The sequence below is a fragment of the Stegastes partitus genome, unplaced genomic scaffold (assembly GCF_000690725.1).
Source record: "Stegastes partitus isolate 25-593 unplaced genomic scaffold, Stegastes_partitus-1.0.2 Scaffold1256, whole genome shotgun sequence".
Taxonomy (NCBI): Eukaryota; Metazoa; Chordata; class Actinopteri; family Pomacentridae; genus Stegastes; species Stegastes partitus.
Window position 1 is genome coordinate 81,581 of NW_007578987.1, and position 25,384 is coordinate 106,964.

Sequence of the window (25,384 nt, forward strand, 5' to 3'; positions counted from 1 at the left end):
CTGGAGAAGTTAATTACAGCTGGACTAACACTTGTGTTCCAAGATTTTACCTAAAGCAGAGACACTACAGGTAAATAACGTTCCTTCCTCATACATATCACCAGAAAACCTGACTGATGACTTATAATTAGACAATTAACTTTTACAATGAATGTTTTGCATTAATACATTTGCTAATGAGTTATTATCTATCTAAATATGAATGTATTTTTAAGAAAAAATCAGAACTATGGAGAGTCAAATGTTTCTACAGATGGGATTTTCCATACTTTTTTTTTTTTTTTTTTTAATCACTCAATAAACAATAAAACACTGTCAACAGCCAAGAAAAAAAAACATCATTAAATTTGACTGAATTAAACTATAAAATTCTATGTGTAAAGGCAAAATAAGTTTGGACTTATGGCTCTTAAGGGGTGAAAAAAAAGATTGAGTCATGAAGAACAATGTACAGAATATATATATATATATATATATATATAGTACATTTTTATGCACTTTTCCTTATAAAAGATGCTTTTTACAGGTAAAATTTCACCATGAAACTTTCCTCTTCTTTGTCTAGAAAAGCAAATCTGGCATTAATCTGTCAGATTAACGTCAAAGACACAAAGTGAGATCAAACACCTAAATGTGTACTACTGATGTTTTCTTTTCATTCGTCTAAAAAAAGAAGATATGGAAGCAAGATAGCCTAAAATCTTAACATGAACTTATGCATATAGTGTCTTGTCTTAGCACCAAGTCAAAACATACCAAAAAATAAAGACCTTTGATAACATTTTGATACCAAAACAGAATTTATTTGCATAATCGAACTAGAATTGAGGAATCTCACTATTCATATCTATTGACATTCAAAGTGAAAAGAGAAAAAAAAAGTAGTGAACAGACACAAGAACAAATCAAAGAAGGTATGGCTTTGGTTAAATAACGCTCTACTAAACTGATCTGTTACATGATATCTTAAATAGAGTGAGAAAAGAATTAAGGCTCTAGAATTCCCTGAACAAGACAAAAGGCCAAACATATCTGCTGCTTATCATGAAGAACCATGTACAGACCCAACCTGGTGGTCTTACAGTAGATACTACTCAGATGCTGAGGGAAATGAGTCATCTTAGTCCTACGATTTATTCTAGCAGACCACCAGGCTCTCTTTTAACAGCCTACGTTAATCAGTGGACTCACAGATTCATGAAAACATAACTGTGGACCTGCTCTCAGTAATTTGCTGTATTTGCCAGTGTTATTAGACATGGAACTGATACAACGGCACAGACAGCCTGTTACATAAGAAATATAAGCAGAAGCTGAAAACAAAGTTGTTAATCCACAGTTGCATAGTTATTGGAATATCACAGGCAAATCGTGTGTACTGTCCGCATTATGTACCTCTTTCAAAATAATACACATTCAACAGCTTCTCAATACAGTAATCTTTGCTATACCTTCCCAGCAGCCCTCTCCTTCCTTCTGTGAACGAGTGGTTATCAAACACGTGTACACGCTAAGCATGCCAGCGCTTTCCTTACACCGTAGCTGCATTGGATATTTACACACACACACACACAAACACACACAAAAACATCTCAGGATGTATTCAGAAACAGTAATGAAAGTAGTGTAAGAGATACACAATTATACTCCCAATGTCTTTGTGCGATTCCACTTCACTGTATGAGACAAGAAACTGCTTTCAGATTGTTTTCTCTTTTTTTTCAGTAAAAAGACAAGGAATGATTTGGCAGAAACAGAAACGTCAAAGTGTGTAGATGAGAGTGAGACTTAAGCAACTGGTGGACGGCTGCATTTTAAATTTCTTCTCAACAATCACTGTAAAATATTGATTCATGTATGGTTTGTCTTTGGCTAAAATAACAACAACAGGTGTTTAGATTCTGACTTACAAAAACTGTGAAACAGATTCAGTTCTGATTCATTTATCAAGAAGAATCTTTGCAATACGGTATCCATACATACAATCTCAATATGCAATTGAGTCACTCTAAAGATCCATTTCACACAAACAAAATACAGTCGTATGAAAAAGTTTGGGCACCCCTGATCATTTTCAAGATTTTCCTTTATAAATCATTGGCTGTTCGGATCAGCAATTTCAGTTAAATATATCACATAGCAGACAAACACAGTGATATTTGAGAAGTCAAATGAAGTTTATAGATTTACATAAAGTGTGCAATAATTACTTTTAAAAACAAGTAGGCAGGTGCATAAATTTGGGAACCCTTGTTGTTTTATTGATTTGAACACCTTTAGCACTAATTATTGGAACACAAAATTTGTTTGGTAAGCTCATTGACCCTTGACCTACATACACAGCCAATCATGAGAAAGAGTATTTAAGGTGGCCAGTTGCAAGTTGTTCTCCTCTTTGCATCTTCTCTGAAGATTGGCAACATGGGAGCCTCAAAACAACTGTCAAATGACCTGAAAACAAAGATTGTTCAACATCATGGTTTAGGGGAAGGATACAACAAGCTAGCTCAGAGATTTCAGCTGTCAGTTTCCACTGTGGGGAACATAGTGAGGAAATAGAAGACCACAGGCACAGTTCTAGTTAAGGCCTGGAGTGGCAGGCCAAGAAAAATCTCAGATAAGCAGAGGTGAAGGATGGTGAGAACAGTCAAACTCAACCCACAGACCAGCTCCAAAGACCTACAACATGATCTTGCTGCAGATGGTTCAACTATTCAGCGCACTTTGCACAAGGAGATGCTGTATGGGAGAGTAATGCGGCAGAAGCCTTTTATGTGCACGTCACAAACAGAGTCGCTTGAGGTATGCTAAAGCACATTTGGACAAGCCAGCTTCATTTTGGAATAAGGTGCTGTGGACTGATGAAACTAAAATTTGAGTTATTTGGACATAACAAGGGGCGGTATGCATGGCGGAAGAAGAACACAGCATTCCAAGACAAACACTTGCTACCCACAGTAAAATTTGGTGGTGGTTCCATCATGTTGTGGGGCTGTGTGGCCAGTGCAGGTACTGGCAATCTTATTAAAGCTGAAGGTCGCATGGATTCCAGTCAGTATCAGCAGATTCTTGCGAACAATGTTCAAGAATCAGTGACAAAGTTGAAGTTGCGCTGGGGTTGGATACTTCAACAAGACAATGACCCTAAACAAGTACAACGTTCTGGAATGGCCATCTCAGTCCCCAGACCTGAATATTATTGAACATCTGTGGTGTGATTTAAAGCGGGCTGTCCATGCTCGGAAACCATCAAACCTGACTGAACTGGAGATGCTTTGTAAAGAAGAATGGTCAAAAATACCTTCAACCAGAATCCAGACCCTCATTGGAAGCTATAGGAAACGTTTAGAGGCTGTTGTTTCTGCAAAAGTAGGATCTACTAAATATTGATGTAATTTTACTCTTGGGGTGCCCAAATCTATGCACCTGCCTACTTTTTTAAAAGTAATTACTGCACACTTTCTGTAAATCCTATAAACTTCATTTCACTTCTCAAATATCACTGTGTTTGTCTGCTATATGATATATTTAACTGAAATTGCTGATCCGAACAACCAATGATTTATAAAGGAAAATCTTGAAAATGATCAGGGGTTCCCAAACAACTTTTTCATACGACTGTATTTGTGAGCCTGTTTTTTTTCAGTCGGGGTTATCCATGGGTGTAGTGCTGTCCAACTTTGTATTTTACTCTAAAAAAAAAATAACAGAAAAAAAATATTTATGCTGTAATGCTAACAACAACAGGTCACCTGTTTCCTGCTGCTGTTCCCTCTGATTTTTCCTTTGTTTTTTTTTAACTGGTTACTAAAAATTACACTCATCCAGTGAGCAACATAGTCCAACACACGGAGTATTTCATGGATTTCAGTGTCAGTAAGAATTCACCACCTTCTAAAAAGAGGAAAACTAAAAAGATTTGAAAAGGCTACATAAAACAGTCACCGCTCTTTGCCTTTGGAAAAATGTCCAAAACATCTCAGGAGACCAAGAAAACATTCTGCGTAACCAGGATGATTTAGAAGAAACATCCCAATGGCATGTTTTCATGTTCTAAAACATTTTCAATGTCGTTTGAATACTGAATACTTCTGCGTCACATTAACTGACCAACTCGAAATCCATAAAAGCTTCAACATTAAGTTCTCCAGTCTAAAAAAATAAAAATATTTGACCAAATTTCGAGATGTGATAAACATTTAGTCTGGGAGAAGGCAGTCTGCTGCTTCAATCACATGCACATACCTGACCCATACAAACATCCAACCTGATCATGAGAAGACAACTTCCTTTGATACAAACAAAATCCATTCTCACGCTACCTGTGCTAAAAATGCTTTATACACGGATCTAAGCCCTGACCTAAACGTTGTACTGGTAAATGTTCTCCCTAACTGAACAGCTTGATGAAGCAGCCGTGGCAGTACGGTTTGTCGTTTTGTTCTTTAAAGGTGCCTTTGTTGAGCTGTTTCAGGCAGAAGGCGCACACAAAATGCTCTGGGTGGAACTTCTTGGACATGGCTGTGATGCAGCGTCCTGTGATGGGCTTCTGGCAGCCGGAGCAGAGCGAGCCGCGGCGCTCGTGGTAGTGCACTTCACAGTAGGGCTGGCCATCGTGCTCAAAGAAACTGCCATTCACAAACGGGGTGAAGCACTCCTGCAGACACAGAAACAGGAAGATGCTCTAACATCCTTATGAGGCACAACAACTATGAAGTGATGGACAGAAAAGCACAATACAAACCCTGCAAACAAAACACTCAGGATGCCAAAGACAGTTCAGTGCTGAGATGTAATTTTCCAGAATGGCTCGGGCACAGCCGCCACATTTCGGTGCAAACATATCAAAGTAATCTTTCCTGCAAAAGGCTTTTCCATCCTTTTCATGAAAACCTTAATTGAAAAAAACAGAGACAGACAATAGATTTGAATCAATTAGGGAATGTATAGTTTTATAATTTGTACTATTAATGCCCTATACAAGTAGCAGTCATGGTTCTAATTCAGAAAAACAACAAAAAAACAAAAAACACAGTACCCTCTGGGCCAAAGAAGGATCCACACTGAGCGCAGAAGAAGTGTTCAGGATGCCATGTCTTATCCAGCGCCGTCACAACTTTCTGAACCGATATGACAACACGTGTTACTGGCTGACTGATCGACAACAGAGACCACACACCGTATGTACAGAGCAGCGACTCACATCCAGTATGGGCCCATTGCAGTAGTAGCATCTTGGAGAGAAAAGATTATGGTAATCTTTCTCACAGTAGGGCTGCCCTTCACGCTCAAAGAAGTTCCTGGAGCCGATCTCCTCTTGACAGTGTGTGCACACAAAGTGTTCAGGGTGCCATGTGCGGCCCATGGCAGTCACCACCTAAACGCACAGGACAGTTCACTGTGCATTTAGTATGCAAATATAAAACATAATTATCGTGTATTTATATTACAAATAGATATATAAGCACCTCACCTGTCCCACAATAGGCTTACAGCAGGCACCGCAAACTCCTTTAGCTACCGTCTGCACCCCCAGTTTGTTGAGGTCAGACTGCAGGCTACCAAGCATGTTGTCCAGCTTGTTGACCTGCGTCGGGGCCCCACCAGGAACACCACCTTTCCCTTGGGCCATAATCTGAAACGGTTCAATATGAGTACATTTATATGTCACCGTGTGCCTGACACACACCGAAATGCACATTTTTAGCTTGAGGTTGCTGTTGCTGAGCTTCAAATTAATTATGATGTGCTTGTTAGACGTGTGAACAACAGAAGGGATAAGATGGGGATTCGTGCCTGCATTGGAGGGAAGATTGGGTCATATTCTGTTTGGCAGCCTACAGACACCAGGACTTTGGGTGGAACTGGTGGAACTGGCTCAACTGGTGGTAGGCGGGTTGGGACAGGAGAAGGAGGCTCAGGTTTGGGGGCAGGAGGTTCATGGATTGGGGCAGGTGCAGGTGAGGCTTTTATAATCTGCGGAGGTGCAGCTGGAACTGGTTCCTGAACGTGGATGGGCTGTGGAGGGGGAGAGGGAGGTGGAGGAGGAGGTGGTGGTATTGGGACAGGGGGATGCTGTACAGGGAGTGGTCGCTTAGGTTCTTCTACCACAGGGGGGCGACGAGGGGTGGGGGGAGAAGGAGATGGGAGCACCTTCCTCACAGGGACAGGCGACTCTGGGGGAATTATGATCTGAAGAGAAGAAGAGAGAAAAACAAGAGAGAAGGGAGGAGACAGACAGGAAAATGTGCAGAAAACTAGAAAAGGTGAATTAACGGGAAAAAGAAAATTTGGGGAAAACTGTTAAGCACACTGAAGCCAACCTTGTCGGCCTCACTGCCGGCCCCTTCAGGACGGAAACGCTGAGGTTTGGACGTGATGACGACACCCTCGGTGAGCCAGTCGTCGGACTGTTTACGCCGGCGCTCTGAGCGGCCGATCCCAAGCTTACCCTGGAGCTCCTCAATGAGACGGTCCTGAGAGTTGCTCTTGTTTACAATAATGGGTCCCATCTTCCTGCGGAGATGACCGTCTCGGTACATGGGGTGCACATTGGGAGTCTCCTTTGTGCGTCTGATCACTGATTTGATCTAAGGGGGAATGGTGACCACCTTATCATGTGTCCACAGTAATCATAAACCAGCTCATGCAGTAAAAGCAGAGCTCTGAGGCAGCAGGCGAGTCACACAAGCCGTGACTTTAAATCATTGACAAGCCAGGGTGCAGTCGTGGTCAGTGGGCTTAGAATAACATGTCATGTACTTGCATGCTTATGTCAGAAGCCACAACAACCTAGCCTCAGTCTTCTCAGGTAACCAGATTCACAATACAGGTCACATTAGAGTCCTTTACACAACTAGTGGTGCCATGCTGAGCACTGCTGCCACCAAACAGCCAGTTAGTGGTAGTAGTTTAGTGCAGCCTCACAGCAAAAACTCTTGATTAATTAGCTTCTATTTTTCCAGCCTCTACTGACCATGTGTTTTCACGCTACAAGTATTTTGTCATCTTCATTTTGCAAAGCTCAAACACAATTTTTCTTTCAGGTTTCTGAATACATATGTAATACTGCACTAGACAGAAAAATTGGAGCACTGAGCCTTCCCTCACAAGATTTAACAGGACAACAGTTTGTAGATGCCCAGATTTTGGATTTTTTTTTTTTTAATCAGTCCATGAATCACGTAGACTATGACTGGTTAAAATGCTAATATAAAATGCTAATACAGCACAAGTTCTTAAAGTCTGCAGTGTTTTATGTGAGCAGTGGTATAAAAGCAAAAGATTTTCAACTCAAAGTAGTAGACAAAGAAAAGCAGGTAATTTTCATTTTAGTAGATGTGAAAAAAGTTGTTTTCCATTTTGCTTGATTGTTGAGTTTTTTTTCACTCAATTGACTGTTTCAGTTCTATTTGACAGATCCAACCAAGACTTTAGAGACAATACTGAATGCTAACAAAACAATCATTGTCTTATTTGTTAGAAAATTATACTAAAGATCCAAATATTAGATAAACATTTAGCATTATGTTTCAGCTTTTCAAAAAAACCCATGAGAAAAACCCTTGAAGCAGAGGCTAGCATGTATAGAAGCATCAGGTCCATAAACAGAGGCAAACCAAAGGTAAAACTGTGGCAAAACAAGCTTGTCTTGTGTTGGGCAACAGCGGATGCATACGTGTCCAGATGCAGAGACTCTGTCTATATTGGGAGACTGAAGCAGGGGCAGGTCCAGGGCAACGTCAGGGGTCCCGGGGCATGAGGACGGGGTCATGGACTCATCCATCCAGCTGGCCTCTGTCAGCGGGGTCATGCTGCCATCTGTGTACAGCCTCTCAGTGTAAGGCGTCATGGTGCCATCCAGTCCATCGTGCAGGGACATGGACAGCTCCTCGTCAGCCCAGTCCAAATCTCCATTCCCATCGGTGCCTCCGTCCACGGAGTCGTCTGTGATGGTGTTGGTGGCGCTGGTGAAAGTGTCTGGCTGCATGCTACTTCTGTCCATGGGCAGGATGAGCTCCTCGTGCACCGCCTGCATTCCACTGCCTAGACACTGTGCCTCCATGTTCAGCTGTGGTTCCTCCATGTGATTTTGTGCAAAACCCATTGCTAGCAGCTTGTCTAGTGCCTCATCCAGGGAAGGCTCCACTACAGGGGGTTGCTGTACAGAAAGGGGACTGGCTCTCTGGATAGCAGGCGCTGCCTCTAACTGTTGTCTGCTGGTGCTAGTGAAGGCCAGTGGAGAGGGGACCATCAATGGAGAGGCTGTAGATGGCGAGGATGTTTTTGAGGAGGCATGTGCAGAAGGTGGAGATATAGAGACAGGGACAGGGATGGGCGAAGGAGCTGAGAGGGGAGGGGTAAGATTTTTTGAAGAAGGTGAAGTGGAGAAATTAAAATCAAAGTCATGAAAACAAGCAGACCCCTTGCTCACAGTCTCAGGAGCACAAGACAGTTTACCAACAGCAGCTGAGGGTGAGACCCGTTCCATAGATGGACTCGGGGACTTGGAGAACTTGTTGTCTAGGACAGTGTTTACTGAGGTCAGTGAGGGGGTGGTGGTATTGGAGGGACTTGAGCTATTTCTCATCAGGTTGGAGTTAGAGCAAGCGGACTGAGTGAGGACTAGCAGAGACCTGGTTTGGGATGACAGCATGGCGGCAGAGACGTCTATGACAGAGTCTATTTCTAGGTCACTGGCTGCAGAAAGTGAGGATGTAGGACTGTGGGGAGGCAGACGGCTCCGATGGGGCATCAACATGCCGCCATCACCTCCATCCTCGTCTATGTGCAGCTCTAAACCAGCAGGTAAAGAGAAGAGAGGAGAGGCACAGGCAGACGGGTGGGACAGAGTAAGGGAAGGAGAAGCCACTGGGGTAACGGAGGAAGAGACTGGAGGATGGTGAGAGATGAAGGGTGCTCCTGCTGGGTCTAGCAGAGAGCCCAAAGAACTGGGCTAGAGAACAGAGAAGCATCAGTGAGATAAGAGGAAGAGGACAGAAATAATCAGGAATATGACAGGAGAAGCAGTTCAGTTGATTAAGTGCAGCTTTTCCAGTGTTCACTTATGCTACTTTGTACCTTGAAGTCAGACAAAGAGGCCATTAGCTCATCAAGCTCTCTTGTGGCACAGGAAGCTGACATTCTAGCTTGTTGTTGAGATGACGTATCCAAATCACTGTGGCGACTGGAAGGGCTGGAAAAGACATATTATAATGTGATTTTTAATTACATGCTAACACTGAAACATTATCAAGGGTGAATCTCAAAACAACTACTGTGCAAGTTCTCACAAAAACCTTTTTCTGGCTTCTCGACTCTAACACAACAAGCTGATTTTAAAGAAGCAACAGGTGTTGTATTACCTCACATCTATTAAAATGTACAAACAGATGCTCTACAGAGACAGCAGCTGTCAGCATGCTTGCATAAAACAAGCAAGCTACCATTTATTGCGGCTGTAAACCTATTTAAATGGCCTTTTTTACTGCATGGGTAGAATTGAGAGTATGTCTGATAAGAAGTTAAAACTGCTACCACCAAGCTGTTCTTTGCTGTTTTCTTCTGCCTTTCAGAACAACCTAAAAGATGCAAGCAATAGCCCAACATCATTGAACAGCCACTGTAAGCCCATAGTTTTGCTGCTCCAAAGATGGGAAGCACTGTTCAACCTTATTCTAAAACAGAGATTCATAACCGTCAACTTAGGGTATCTGTTTAAACAGAGCACTGATCCAATATTCATGGTCTCTTTTTAAAACAGACGGTGCACCTCAACCATTTCTGTAAGGACACATAGGGTCATGATTTGCTACACTTAATCGATGCATATTACTGTAAGCAGGCTGACGTTCACACCCCTTTCTCCCTTGACTGGCCAGATCTGCTACATGACAAGTGGTGAGAAAGGGAGTTTGGTTAAAACTCTTCTCTCAAGCCGTGTTTCTTATTTTTCACACCTCTTCTTCCAATTTTGTGTGGCTAAGTGAGTCCATCACAGTGAATGTGCCCTGATCCCCAAATCGGAACCCATTTGAATTATAACTTGTGGCAGATATAGTTGTTCCATGCAAAAGCTCAATTGCCTGGTTAGGAATTCTTAAAATGACATTTATGCTTCCCCATCCACTGAAAAATGTTAAATTAATGAACAGTCAAACATCTGTCCTTTAGCAAGTGTATATACTGGCTTCCACATCACACTGATGTGAGCAGGCTATTGGCTGAGGACTGCCTACCAGGTTAGATGGGACGTCAGAAATCCTGCTCATGGGTGCACACCTTAACCCTCGTAAACATAGGCAGTTTCTGGGCCTTTTCACAGCCTAAACTTCAACCGATTCTTTCTGTTTTTACAGTTTCAGGCTCTGATAAATGGAGTACTTTTGGCAATTTTGTAAAGAGAACACATTTTAAACCCACTGGCAGCTTTGGGGTTCAGAGGGTTAAATTCAGATTTTAGCCAAGTTCAGAAACACTCTCCACTTTAAACTGAAGAATCTGTCTTCCGGTGTCAAACTCTGAACATATATGGTCCGGCACATTGAAAGTCAAACACAGAAGACAATGACAAACACATATTTTTGATTGGATAGGAAATTATGGACCATGGAACCCGTCATTAATAAATAAATGCTTAGTTAGACACCAGTAACAATGAGGAGACCCTGTTTACCTGGGTGATGGCACCGAACCCTCCAACTCGTCCAGCAGACTCTCTACAGTGGGTCGAGCCTCCTCCAACCTTGTTCCATTCCTCTTAGGTTTCTCCTGAGGGGGAGGGCTTACTAGGATGTCAGGGGCGCTGCCGTTCTCATAGTGGGTGATGCTGCAGGATGGTAAGGGTGGAGCTGCCTCCTCTGTGGACACATAATAGTTTAACTTATATGGCTCAACACAAACACAGCTGATACAGATGAAGGCTGGGTGTTTACCTGTAGTGGGGAATGAAGGGGAGCTCTGCTGTACTGCATTAAGTTCCAGCAGAAGTCTGTCGAGCTCTGAGAGGTTACTGCCCAGGGCAGATGTCATGGCTGCCGTTGACGAGTCTGATGTCTTCTGTTTGTTTGGAAAACTAAAGAGGAGACAGGAAGAAACAACTGTCTATAGCAGCTACAGGTACAAAGAGTGCCAGAGGAGGAGGTCAGCTTTACACAAACAACATTTAAAATGTGTGGAGGATACCTGTAGACGTGGTCCTCTTCAATGTGAGACAATGGAGAACTGCTATCGTCCCTGGACCATGAGCTCTTCTGGGCTGAACCTAATGACTGCAGAGCATACATCATATTTTGAAATTAATCAGAATTCTTCTTTGATGTCTGAGGCTGTGACCAGTTACAAAAGAAAAAGTATTACATGCACACAGACATACAGGATATGACAAGAGACTGACCTGCTGTGAGGAGTGGTGGGAGTCTGGCTGATCTATCAGAGACCCGTTCAGAGCCTCGGCTGAGGGTGGAGGAGGAACTGGAGGGGGAACTGACACATCTTGGTAGGAGTGTCCTCCCGTGGGGATGGAGTAAGTGGTCTCCTCAGGCAAGAACACAGGTCGTTTTGAGATGTGAGATGTAGTAGATTCCAGGTCCGCCAGCAACGCGTCTGAAAGATATGATATATTGTTGTTGCAATGTGCACTTATAACTACAAAAATACAAAAAATAAATATCATATAAATACGTGCATTTAAACAAAAATCACAATCAAAACACTCTTATTTCCTTGTTTCATTGAAACAAATATAACATAGCCAACTTCCTGAATGGTCTCTGAAAGATGTTTCAGTCCTCAGAGGTGGTTGTGCTGGAAACCAATGAAGTCTTAGACAGGATTGTTGCTGTGAGGTGCCTACCTACTGTGGTGCCTACCTACTGTGGTGTCAGGCTGTAAACAGACAACGGCAGTGAGTCTGAGTCTCTCATTCCAAACTGTCAGCAAACAAAAAGCTTTCTCCTTGGTGCAGATCATGCAAGAGTAACATCAGAGCATGTGACCACCGCAGCACAGTACATCCCTGAGCCCACCTTCATAGCTAAATTCATCAGGTCTTTATAAAATATCCCCCTGAAATCCCCAACATACTTTTTCCACTGTCCACACTAAAAATACAACCCTGCAGTCAATGAGAGCTACTTGTCTACGTGCTTGATCTTTTCATTCAATTGATGTTGATGTCAACCTAACAAGGCAGACTGATAAAACAAAGAAGCAGACAGACAGAAAGTGTTTTTGAATCCCGTCCAGGGTTGAGGGGGTACAGTGTTGGCCTGCTGAGTGTTCGGTGGAACGCAGGAACAAAATAGACTCTTACATCACACAATCCATCCCTCCTCAGCTTGTCCAGAATAGACCCCAATCACCGGCTGCATACTGTTACACTCCAGAGGCTTGGACATGTTACAGTCCGTCTCAAAACAATCACTGCACATTTAAGCTCATTGTGCCAGAAAAGCAGGATGGAAAACTGTCCAAATATCCAAAAATAGAAGACATCAAAGCTGACTGATGCCACTTCCATGGTATAATCTTGATTTGGAATCTGTTCATGGATAAAAACTTTTATTTTCCATCCTTCCTGGGGCCCATTTCCAAAAACAAGCTCAGTGTGAATATGTATTTACATAATTGAAAATGTAATTCTAATGCCTTGAAAGAGTTAACCATTTGGTGTCATCTAAATGACTCTACTTCTTTAAAAACTCCACTGATTTAAAAAAGGTTCAACAAAGTGAATATTTATTATAAATTTAAATATGTTACACACACAGTATATATAGACAAGTATAGACACAGAACATCTGGGAAATTAAATCAGGCCTGGAATAGAAGATACTATATACTTTTTTGTGTCACAACCAAATAATCTAACAACAAAACCTTTTAAATACAATCTTATAGTTGCACAAACAAAATGGCTGGCGTCACAGAAACCCGGCAATACAAAGATTCAGCTTTTAAATTCTTAGAAAGTCTAGTATCTGTACTTACATTTTTTCCCACTGGTGTATCTGTAATATCCTATTACATGTGTGTGAAGCAGACAGCAGTACAGACAAAGATAGTGTGAGCAACAAGGAGTGATAACACGCTGCCGGTCTACTGGGAGAGTAGGGGGAGTGGTCTCAGGGCCAAAATTGGGTGACTGTATCCTTTCAGTGCCCCTTTATCTTAAAAACAAACACCCAACATTTACCTAATCCATGCACTCTCACCCTAAAATATACATTATTGAATAAAAATGTCCAAAAGGACTGTAACGTCACACATGAAACTGCTGTGTTAAATCTAAAACAAAAAGACAAACGTTTCAATGTTCAACTCAGACCAACTAGCACAATCAGACAAACTGAAGTCTCTCATACGTCTTGACACCTTAACTTTCACTATATTCAGCCTCACTTCACTCTTCATCACCATCTTTAGTCCAGAGGGAGATCCTGCTCAGAAGCCAAATGTTTAAGTCATGAAGTTTGACATAAACCACATGGGAGCACAAACCTATTTAAAGCAGTAAGCTCAGTGAGTAGGCCATGTCTGCGCAAATGTGCTGAAATATCATGACCAGCTCAAAATAATCTGCACCTGGTGCTGACATGCTAAACAAGGTCTTACTGAAGTTGACTTTGTCACTCATAAAACAAAGGCTCCTGATAGAAAAATACCACAACTGGTTTTGGAACAAAGGTGAGTCATATAAAATACAGTGATGGGGATTCACTTGCACATTCATATTTCTCCTGTGAAACTTCTTTTGAATTAAAAAATAAATAGCCTAACACCAACTAATTATGGTAATGTATTCCTAGAAAGTTGTTCGTAGCCTGGACAGAGGGGACAGCAGTGCTGCCTGAGGCCCTCCAAAGAAGACCGAGCCAAGTTTTTTAAACTCTTTCTCTAATGGTGTCTCTGTGCTCATTATGCCCCCTCCCACCTGCTGATACTACACATCTGTGACTCATGCACAGGCCCATGAACTCCAGAATAGATCTCCACAGGGGACATCCATCACCGTTAGATGAATTGCTTTAACCAAACAATGGTGGCTGAAACTTTGCGCCTGTATTTAATACACAGTGTGACTACGGCAAGTTTTTGTTTGTAGAAAAACTAATCAGTTCCAGTGAAAATTGGTATAGTCGACATGTTGCTTTCAGACAGGGCTGGACAATTTGTGAAAAATATCTTCTTGTGATTATCCTGACCGATATTTTGGTTTGAGTCAAGCTTCATCTTTACAGATGTAAAATATGTGAGCATTACCACATGAAACCATCAAAAGCGTGACTGTCACACAATGAGAACAACATGAATTTGTAAAAGCAGTAGCAAGACATTTTAAACCTTGATCAGACAAAACTGACAAGGTGTGGCTTTTAAATAACAAAACTGAATGCAGTTGAACCGCAGCCTGAACCACCTGGTATACATTGTTCAGAGGACAAGCATAAACAACTCCTGAAAGTTTAAATCTCCTTTAAAAAAAAAAGTACATTTTATTTACAGCATTACTCTCATTACTTGATACACCCTGTATGCCCTAAATTGCTGTGTTCACAATTTGGTATGCATTGTTTCAAATTCATTTGAAGTTGATTAATAATTCAGCCCTACTTTCAGCTATCCATTTACAGTACATCTAGATTGAATCTGGTTTAGGAGTTGTTCTACACATAGAGGTTTTACAGAAGATATACAGTTGAAACCAGACGTTTACATACACTGTATTAAGAGACATAAAACCTTTTTTTTTTCCCACTGTCTGACATTAAATCAAACAAAACTCTTCCTGTTGTAGGTCAGTGAGGAGTACCAAAATTATTTCTATTTGCTAAATGCCAGAATATTGACAGAGAGAATTTTTAAGAGAATTTTTAAGAGAATTTTTTTACTACTTTCTTCAAAGTCAGAAGTTTACATACAGTAGGATGACTATGCCTTCAAAATATTTGAGAAAGCCCAGATGATGATGTCATGGCTTTGGAAGCTTTTGTTAGATTAATTGACAAAATTTGAGTCATAACTGTAAATATTGTGTATTTTAAGGCACACCTCAAACACACTGCTTCCTTTTGTGACAAAATGGAAAAATCAAAAGAAATCAGCCAAGACATCAGGAAGAAAATTGTGGACCTCCACAAGTCCAGTCCATCCTTGGGTACAATTTCCAGATGCCTGAAGGTTCCACGTTTATCTGTTCAAAAAATTATACACAAGTATAAACACCATGGAAATGTCCAGCCATCATATCGCTCAGGAAGGAGACGGGTTCTGTGTCCCAGAGATGAACGTGTTTTGGTGCGAAATGTGCGTATCAAAACAAAAACAAAAGCAAAAGCCCTTGTGAAGATGCTGCTGAAGCTGGGAAGAGAGTGTCATTATCCACAGTGAAATGAGAGGGGGAGGCTTGCAAGCCTAAGAGCACCATCCCAACTGTGAAGTACGGTGGTGGCAGCATCATGTTGTGGGTGTGCTTTGATAGATGGATAATGCTTTACTGATCCCCATAGGGGAAATTTGTGAGGGACTGTTGCACTTCACAAAATAGATGGTATCATGAGGAAAGAACATTATGTGAAATATTGAAGCAACATCTCAAGACATCAGTCAGGAAGTTACAGCTTGAGCACAAATGGGTCTTACAAATAGACAATGACCCTAAGAATACCACCAAATTAGTTACAAAAAGGCTTAAGGACAACAAAGTTAATGTTTTGTAGTGGCCATCACAAAGCCCTGATCTGTTTTCTGTTGAAAATTTGTGTGCAGAGCTGAAAAGACACGTGGAACAAGGCAGTCAACAAACCTGACTCAGTTACACCAGTTCTGTCAGGAGGAATGGGCCAAAGTTCCATCAAACTACTGTCAGAAGCTTGTGGAAGGAAACCCAAAACATTTGACCCAAGTCATACAGTTTAAAGGCAATGCTACCAAATACTAAGGAACTGTATGTAAACTTCTCTCTCCCATTATTCTGGTGTTTAGCAAATAGAAATAATTTTGGTAATCCTAACAGACCAAAAACAGGGAAAATTTAGTCACATTTATAGTCAGACAGTGAGAAAAAAAAGGTTCTGTGTCTTTTTATACAGTGTATGTAAATGTCTGGTTTCAACTGTAAATTTACAAAAAATCTAATACACAATTATATAATTATTCCATTAGTCAATGGGCAGAAAAAAAAGCATTTTTTTTTTATTTGTTATTGCACTATAGCAGAACTGTGTTCAAGGGAAATTTCACTTGAGGACAATACAAGCTTGTCTTGTCAGTATTTTTATCCCTGACTAGTTAATGAAGTAATTTTGCAATCAAAAATAACTAACATTCTTTAGTTGTAGCGAGAGGATTTGCTTTTTTTTTTTTTCCTGTGACAGAAACCTCAATATTCTGGGTTTCACACTCTTAACAGGACAAAACAAAAGATTTCAAGGAGTCACAATGGGAAAATGAAATGGCCTTAGGAAATCGAAATTTAAGTTTTTGGGGTTTTTTTTGAAACTATATTTTAAATTAAAAACGAGAGAAAAGCAGTAGATTATCCAATAAGATGTAGCCCATGTATGGACTGCACAATAATCATAGTGGGAGACAGTCCAGGATGAATTCAAGTTCACCTATACCACAATAAATAAAGACTAACACAGGGCAATAGGACAGACCTATAACAGGTCATACCTGTTTAAAAATAACTCCTAAATCTGAAAGTTCCAGCTCACATCCTTTTGTGGCTTTTCACTAAGCAGCCTGCCTTCCACACACGCACCATTCTCCTCATCTCTTTGATATATTTTACTACAGGTCATAAAAGGATAAAGAATGAAGATGCCACTGACACTTTCTCGCTCCTCTCATTTCCCTGAGGAGGGCAGCATTGTGTCTTGCATGAGGACCGACAACAAGCCTTCGTCACTCTCAGACAAGTTTGGTCCACAAAGAGTTAGAAGCATTAAGAATGCAAACATGCACTGTAAGCCAAGTAACAGGCTAATCTTTTCCATTCCAAACAGGGGGTAGGAGCCACAATGGACAAAGTCCAATTCTGCTCTAACAGCATCCTGACTCAATAGCCCATTGTGCAAGGTCTGGAGGAATAAAGCTGTCATCTAAAAGGATATGACTGGGACTAATAATTCAAGATGAATCCATCAGACCTCAGTTAAACAATATACTTAACTACACAGACAGAAGCTCTGTCAGGGGATCCAACTGTGGTCACACTGTGGTAACTAATCTTCATTATGCTCAACAAACAACTGTGAAGTCATGTGGATACTGTACACATTCTTGTGGCAGTGGGTACAAGCACAGTCTTGACTGTGCACCCCTATACACCCACCCACGCTCTGCCACGGTCCTGCAGTGTTTATCAGATGGGAGCGAAGGTACATGGGGAATTCCGCACATTCCTCTGTCCACTTTGCAGAAAGCAAGCAATCAGGCCGCGACACAGGGTAGGTTGCTCAGGAACAGGAGCACATAGTTCCCTAATCTAGTGAAACGTCAATGAAAATCAAACCTGACTTGATTTTCCTGACTGACTACAATATACTCTAGCAAAACATTTCTCCAGAACTGCAGGATTCAAGGTAGGTGAAGAAGAATGTGCTTGAATACAAAAAACCATCTGTCAGTCCAGAAAATAAAAATAATGTGTTGACAATTACAGGACGCATTCCACTAACTGCAGCATGCTTTGAATTCCAGGATAAGGGAGATGTCAATGTTTTACTGCCTATTTCCCACAGAGTGTGGAGTACAGTGCAGGCAGGCTGGCAACGAGGGAGGGAGGGAGGAAACCGGGGCTGTCTAATCTTTTCTATTAACATGTGGGTAACGGTGATGGGCCACAAGGGTCCACAGCTCACCTGTTTATAGCCAGGGAGCAAAAGAGCAGAACTGGCCACAGTCCCACACCGAAACCCTACCCCATCAGGCCAACCCAACATGATATTTATATCAAACAAGACAGGCAGGGGCCAGGGAGAGGGGGTGGAGGGTGAGATGCCACTGAGACAGACAGGGAAGGCTGTGTAGAAACCAGGGACAGAGAAATGAGAGAAAATGGACCAACAGCAAACAGATTAAATGATGGGGGGGGGATCTAATAATTGTCAGGGCTTACAGCTTATAGATACCCTCCCAGTCTCTACAGCTGAACAGACAACCCCATGCAGACAAAGGATGAATGAATGTAATAGCACACTATCAGAAAGACAGAAGCATCTCAGGGTGATTACTACCTAAAAATACCCTTCCAAGCAGCCCCATATCCGAAAGATGACACTCCCCTTGAGAGAACGCTGGACCAAAATAAAAGTACTTCCCCACAGACCAGTAAATCAGACGACAAGGGAAAGTCTAAAGACTGATGTAACACCCAGTCACTGAGGACACATTCATAGTCATGCATGTATGAAAAGCGTATGTCAGTGAGGAGCCTTTTGTGCTGTAGGAGAGTGTAATTGGGAAGGATGAGAAAGACCCTCAAAGACCCCTCTTGTGCTTAAACACTGACTGAAAGCAACCAGCCGTGCTCCAGACTGACAGCAACACTAAAGAAGTGCAGACAGCGATCAGTGACATCTTGATCAATTTAGGATTTAGTGGGTGAAGCTTGTCTATATCACTCAAGCTGGCTTCTAACTAATAGGGCTGAGCAATATGTTATGTTTTTGGTACTTCTGCTGATACTAGTTTACTGTAAATAGCCAACCTTCCTAACTATAAGATCTAAACAAAGCAGCTATACAAGAATGTTGTTTAAATCTACAACATTTTTCTTTAAATACTGATTAGAAAAGAAGTAGTTTGAGCTGCAACCATAAACCTTTCTAAAGACTTTTTTTTTTTTAGTAGTTGGGTTGCTGATTGTTTTTTTTTTCCTGTTAATCAACTGTTTCAGGTCTAATACAATCTAAAATTGCAAAATTGTGGTTCAATTCAAAGTGTCTGATCAAAGGGTAAAGCAAAGAGGGGTTCAAATCCAAACAATCACTCATTTTTTCAGTGCCAATACAGTAAAACAGTCTGATAACCAGTCAAAGTGTGAAAAAACATAAGGTCGACACATCAGCGCTATATTGTTCAATACTTCTTGTGCGGGGATCACAAGTTAAAATTGTTACAATTGTTTAAAAATCATATGAATATAGGTCTGCAGTGTAATGACAGGGTTACAGTGTTTTAATATGGTGCATATACTAACTATAAATGTCTATGTAGAATTCATTTAGGCTGATAAGGCTAGCAGGTATGGTGCATTGTGGCTGAATTATAAAATCTAAAGATAAAGGGCAGATTTCTCCACCCCACCTCCCTGCTCTGCTCACAGACACAAAGTTCCCCTCTCTAGTGACCACTGACAGCCTCTGAATATCCCCTGGGGTGTCCCCAGCTTGAGTAACGTCAGAAAAATCCAGCAGGGATTCAGATTCCTACTGCATTACCCAGACCTGTTAGGAAGATAATCAACACTATTCTCTGAGCCAAGATACAAGACCAGGGAACTGGAAAGGCGTGGAAACAGCATTGCAGAAAGGAAGAGACTGAAGTGTGCTTCAAGTGAAACAACAGTATGGTACAACAGCACTGAATAGTAGAAACGCTGTTCTAGCACCAGGATCACAGATTGAAGGCTTACAGCTGCCCCCGCTACCAGTGTTTGCTGGCCTCCAGCACTGACTGCTCATTGTTTTTCTCCTCTGTTTCCTGAGGATGTGGGGCAGGCTGTGTTGCCTAAGCGATGAGGTCAGCCATGTAGCTCTCTCTTCCCCAGACCCAGAACAGGATGGGTGTGGAACTCAGGGAACAAGACTGATTTACAGTCAGGAGCTTCCCTCTAGCCTAGCAGGCGAGCCCGCTGGTTAGGGGTGGTATGTACTAACCCTGCAGCTCTCAAAGGGTGATGATAGCTGGTCTGGTAACACTAACTCTGTCCGGCCGACACACTGGGACACAGAAACCACTAAAGCCCTTCTAAGATTTTTTGGTATGCTGTGCAAACGCTGTAAACATTTAAGACTATGCTGCTTACACCTCAGCCAACTCTTATTACTGTCTTGAGAGTAAGACCCGCCTCTGCAAGGTGATCAGCTGATACTTAACCTCACAGGACTTCAGTGTGTGTTTAGAAAGTGTTACTGTGTGCTTTATCACACACATCCACCATAAAGACATACATGGGCCTCAGTATGTCTGCAAAATGAAGCTGAGTGGCTCCATGAGTGGTTTAAAGCCTGTCTGCATTTAAACAATAAACAGCACCTGTTCTCTGCCGTGCTTCTTCTCAGATGAATGATGTTTATCTGTAGGCAACTGCACACTATTCTTTCTTTATTCTATTTTCTGATTAATGTTTTACCTGCTCAGCTGAAGGATTAGGAAAAACAAAAGATTAAAGCAGCTTTTTGACTGTCGAGGTCTTGCTGTCACATGTCTATTCAGATATTTATCTCTGCGTACAAGTCTGACAAGCTACAGACCTCAAAGTTACAGGAAAACAACAGAGGTGGGACATGTATACATGTGTACAGTGTTGTACGATGAAAACTCTTGATTCAACAGTGTTCAAATAATGCAAAGGTGTTCGAGCACTTTTCTGTCACTACACTGGACTGTTTTTATGTTGCAATATATTTCTTTCGATTTAAATTGTGTAGGTTTCTGAAAAAAAACACTCTAAAACACATTATTTACATGAATTAACACATAAAGGTGGCCCCTATTGACCCTGGGATCCCAAATTTAGTTTGGCTGTAGTTTGATTAAATGTCTCATTATTCGAGCTAGACAATGACACTAGTATGAACTGCAGACATAGATTGGTGAATCCTTTGTGGCATCCCCCTCAGGTTTCTTGAACAGTGGTTTTGAAGCTCAGTGTGGAGGCACCAGCCATCGCCACCTTGGCAGTGTCTGACTCTGACTTACTAACCTAGAATCACCCACCCATCAGTCAGAGCAGCCATCCTCCGAATCAAGGTTTTTCTGGCTTAAAATGGGCGTTTGGCAGGTGTCTACACATCACAGTAAGCATAATTGGTCCTCCGTGCATTAAAAACCTATCATGCATGACTTTAAGCTGTGGTACAACTTAAATGTTATACAAAAAGCACATCTTGTCAACTCTATTGTTGTAAAGTTTGGCATATTAACATGGGAACTGCCTCGCTTTTGAAGTCTGCCTGAAGGGCCACTCTAAGAACTACAGTCTGCACTTGATTTTTCAGCTCCAGGTGGCTGCTTGGCATCAACTGAAATCTTTAAGGGACAACCTACATTTTGCAATAGAAAGGACTGGTTTAATTCCTCTGTCTTTCAAAATGTACTTGGCTAAAATGAAGAGGCTTTACATGTTTAGAATTTCAGTTCATATTGTGCTTTAACAGTACATATTACTTGACAAATACAGAATACATCAATGAGTCCTCTGGGGAAGTTACCCACTTTGTCCAGTCAGTAATCTTTGAATTTGATTACACTGCAATAAAAACAACCAATTTTGGGAATTAACTAACAAAAGAAGAGTTTATTATTCTTTAGTGGTATTTTCACTTTGGTCATGGCCCTCCAGTGCCATGTAAGTCTATATTAATCCAGTATGTTCAGTGTTAACCTGCACACATGGAACAGGGTGTCTCCAGCAAAGTGAGTGAGGTCAGTGTGTCTGAATCTCACACAACCCTGAGGAATTGACAGAGAGCTGAATGGTGGCTTCATACCCCACGTGACTCGTCCCCTTGGCCACATCAGTAATGACAGTGAGGCTATAGGCCTGGCAACCACCTGGCTTGGATTGTGAAAAAACTGATCAGAGAAATCCTCTGGAAAAATGTGACTCAGACGAACAGACTGCAGGAGTGCTCTCACTCTGCTGAGGGGATTCCCTTCCTCAAGTGGTAAGCAACAAGAGCAGATCAATAGACAAACAGAGTTAAAGAAGAGGGAAAAGACTAGAGTCTGGTCAGGTTTCCAAACATCTCAATGTAGACCTGTCAGTAACCAGTGAGCCTCAACACCAGGACCTGCAGGGGTTTGTTAGCTGGGGTTCACTGGAAGTACAGTAAACCTCAGTCATAAAGTATTTACAAATATTTAACATGATTTGTTTCTGCATATTTAGAAAGAACGTGGGAGTGGACCGACATATGATGTGGATAAAAATGTTTAGATTGCTACAGTAGGACAGATGAAAGCCATTTAACTTAACAGTTCTGTGATTATCACGCTACCAGACCTCAAAGCTCAAAGTTTTTAACAATCTCCAAGTGTGTGCAATTACCAAAGGACCCAAGTTTCAGGGAGACAGGCTGAAACCGGCAGCCCTCCCTCTGGTGGCAGCACACACGGAGTTGAGAGTAGTGGCAGGAGGTGAGTCATGACCCTGAGAGTATTTGGCCTTGGACCCTGACACAGAGTGATGTTCGAAATTCCTCAGCAGCCTCGCCCCCTCCTTCAGCCCGCTGTTCACACTGCTTCAGTGAGCCTGCAGGCTCCCTCTCAACCAACAATCAGTCCTTTCAGTGGCCTATGGCAGCAAGAGCATCTAACGAACCCTGGAGGTATTCTCACAGCAGGCCAAACACAAAATGTGGCCCGTCGTCTCTCCACTTAAACAATTCACAAATCCATTTTGCTGCTGTTCTACTTTGGGAGATCAGTGCAATGGGACAATTCCTGCAGATACCTGACAGGCGAAACAACGTGATTTACTCTAAATTACGAAAGTAAATATAGCGAGTGACCAGCTGCTAAAAACTATAACAACAGAATTAGAAGTTCAGAAGTTCAGTGTCAAAGATCAAGGGCTAATGATTAGTGGGGCACAAAAAATAGATGAAGCTACTACGAGGCAGGGACAAAAAAAGTATACTGTTGGGGCTGTCACAAAAGTTTAGTTAACAATTACCAGTTTAACTATGTCTGCTCATTTTACAACTCTATTAGTTTTAGATTAGTGGTATCAGCAACTTCAAAAGCCCCCTTTTTGCTGGAAAATTGCCAAGTGATGTTCTCCAGGTTACTGAGCTCTTCTTATTCACTTGGCTTAAAACCAAAATGTGGTCACAGGGGTGTAGTCGTGTTCGTTCGGTAACTAAATTATGTTGATAATGTCAATAGATGTTCATCAAAAGTCGGTCAAATATTAGGGGTTAAGTGCCTCAAGACAAACATTTATCTTGAGGCACTTACGCCTTAAGATTAAAGCAAAGAAGATCACAAACAGTGGGAAATGACTTGGACATAGTAATGAAAAATGACAATGATGAATTTTCATTTCTGTCACATTTATCCAGCTGTTTTTATACAGGTAACTGGAAATGAGTCTAATGATTATGCATGATAATTGAGGTCAGTTCAATTATGAAGGCAATTATGAAATAGTTGTGACAGGCTTATATACAGTATGCTACCAATTGTTGTCAGTGCTTGTAGAATATGGGGTAGACAAAAGGCATGTAAAGGCACTTGGCTAATGGTTAATTGAATATTTTTAAATAAAGATTTTTTTCAAGTGATTTATGTCAGTCTAACATGAGAATTTGCTGCTTTTCCTAGACTATAATTACTCTGAGCAAAACAGCTTCAGGTACTCAACCACTAATCATGTACAACAAGGTACTTGTTTTTACAACTTGTGATATATCTTAAATGTTGTCTATTCTAACAGCAATTATAGAAAATATATTACCATGATAAGAAGCCATCTTTTACTTTAAAAAGCTGGTTACTGTTCAGCAATAATAAGTCTTTCAATTAACTTTGTACTTAGCTGGCAGACTAAAGTTAATGGTGAAGGGAATTCTAATCGTAAATGTATAATAATGAATCAATAACCTAGCAACTGTACTGCAGCTTCGCTTACTTAAGACACAACTACACCAGCTCACCATATAAAACCTGCCCTGCAGCAGAAATCAACAGAACAACAGCACAAGGTCAGGAACCAATAACTCACAGTGCTTCATCCTTCCCATAACCAAGTAAAAGAGCACATTTGGCATAGTAAGAGGAGATGTGAGGTTTCTTTGGGGTCTTTTTTTTAAACTTATGACTTGCACATGTCTGATCACAAACAGTAGTCAAATGTTCCTGTTTGCCATAACTCACAATTTCCATCTCTGTGTCCTGTGTCAAAGCTTTCTTATAATATATAAAAGGACCAACAAAGTGGAGTGTGTGGTCAGTAATTATGCATCAGTAACAGCCAAGTGTGCTCCATCAGATTGGAGATTGGTTTTAAGTCAGCCAAGCCAGGGCTGAGCTCACATTGTGCTGCACTGAGCAGTCTAAATGGGGAGGCCTGTTGACTCCACCACTTCAAAGCTGGAATGAATAGCCTGGGGGCAAGAGTTGAGGAGGTAATGTTAAAGCTCGATGTCAAAATGTCAGCCAAATATCTCCTCCCTGTGGCACATATATTGACCAAAAGTGGTTGGTTTAAATGGGAAGGAGAATGTATTATGATCAGAGACATTACTACGGAAAGTTTAAAAGGAGGTGCTGGTGAAGGAGGCTAGCGATGTCCAGCCGCTAAGTTACTACGATGCTTATTGAAAACAAGGTAGGAGAAATGTGAGCTGTGTCAAACACTCACTCTTTCACACTGAACTGTAACGTTTCTGTCAGATATTAGCGGGCTTTTTCAGACTAAGGTGACTGACCTACAGTGAACCACAAACGGTCTTTTCAACTTAAAGTCTCGTCGCAACAACTCCTCCACCCAGCTACCCGCTGCTCACTGAGAGCAAGAAAAACACGGAGTTGAAGGAAAACTGCTCCACAACTTACCTAAATCCTCCATAGCGGCTGCCTGCTTGTGGCCTGCGTCAGTTTTCTGTTTGAAGAGCGCCTCGACTGCTTACGAAGTCTGAATTTTCCTCTTCAAACTTCGCCACCGCTGCTGCTGCCCTGGAAGTTGGTCAGGATCGCTGTCGTGAACGCGCTGCAATATGTGCATGTGTACTTTACAGGAACGCGCACGGTGGCTGATGCTCGGTAATGAGCGACACCTAGCGGCCAGAAGGCGGAACTGCATGTTTAAATGTAAAATACAGGGGCGTAGTTTTCACGCGCACATACAGTCGTCCTCAAATTTATTCATAACCTTCCATTAAAGAAAGGCAAAATTCACAACAGTCATGATTTTCATTCCATTTTTATTTGTTATTACTTTTGTCAATTTCAACTTATTTCAGTGACAGCTGTTTTTTTCCTTCTTTAATGGGAGGGTATGAATACATTTGAGGACAACTGTAAGGGGGGACATACTCAAGCCCCTTTCAGACATGCATTGTATGCCACTAATCTTCAAAACTTCATGTCTGAATGACCACTCTGCTCGCTTTCAATAAAAACACTAACAGCTTAGATAAATGTCAAA

General features: G+C 41.5%; 1 protein-coding gene across 4 annotated transcripts; it reads right to left on the minus strand.

Annotated features, from left to right (window-relative positions):
* Window positions 1-4,017: 4,017 nt before the first annotated feature.
* On the minus strand, window positions 4,018-24,938 carry pxnb (paxillin b). 4 transcript variants are annotated; one of them, XM_008297873.1, is made up of 14 exons: window positions 24,793-24,938; window positions 11,396-11,604; window positions 11,185-11,270; window positions 10,935-11,074; window positions 10,676-10,859; window positions 9,082-9,196; window positions 7,679-8,956; window positions 6,324-6,590; window positions 5,797-6,192; window positions 5,474-5,635; window positions 5,204-5,377; window positions 5,039-5,120; window positions 4,745-4,893; window positions 4,018-4,657 (listed from the first exon to the last, which is right to left on the minus strand). In XM_008297873.1, the coding sequence occupies exons 1-14, from the start codon at window positions 24,803-24,805 to the stop codon at window positions 4,391-4,393; spliced, it is 3,522 nt and encodes a 1,173-aa protein (XP_008296095.1). In that variant the 5' UTR covers window positions 24,806-24,938; the 3' UTR covers window positions 4,018-4,390. The 4 variants fall into 4 exon arrangements, with proteins under 4 accessions (XP_008296095.1, XP_008296096.1, XP_008296098.1 ...); XM_008297874.1 differs by lacking the exon at window positions 24,793-24,938 and adding an exon at window positions 12,991-13,095; XM_008297876.1 differs by lacking the exons at window positions 5,797-6,192; window positions 6,324-6,590; window positions 7,679-8,956.
* Between the last annotated feature and the right edge of the window lie 446 nt (window positions 24,939-25,384).

Bases quoted from the DNA above. Each gene is read 5' to 3' on its own strand.
- pxnb (XM_008297873.1), bottom strand. The intron at 10,860-10,934 runs GTAAACACCCAG...ATGTGTCCACAG, and splicing joins CCCTTCATTCCCCACTACAG to AGGAGGCAGCTCCACCCTTA. The intron at 4,658-4,744 runs GTTTGTATTGTG...CTGTGTCTGCAG, and splicing joins CTGAGTGTTTTGTTTGCAGG to GAGTGCTTCACCCCGTTTGT.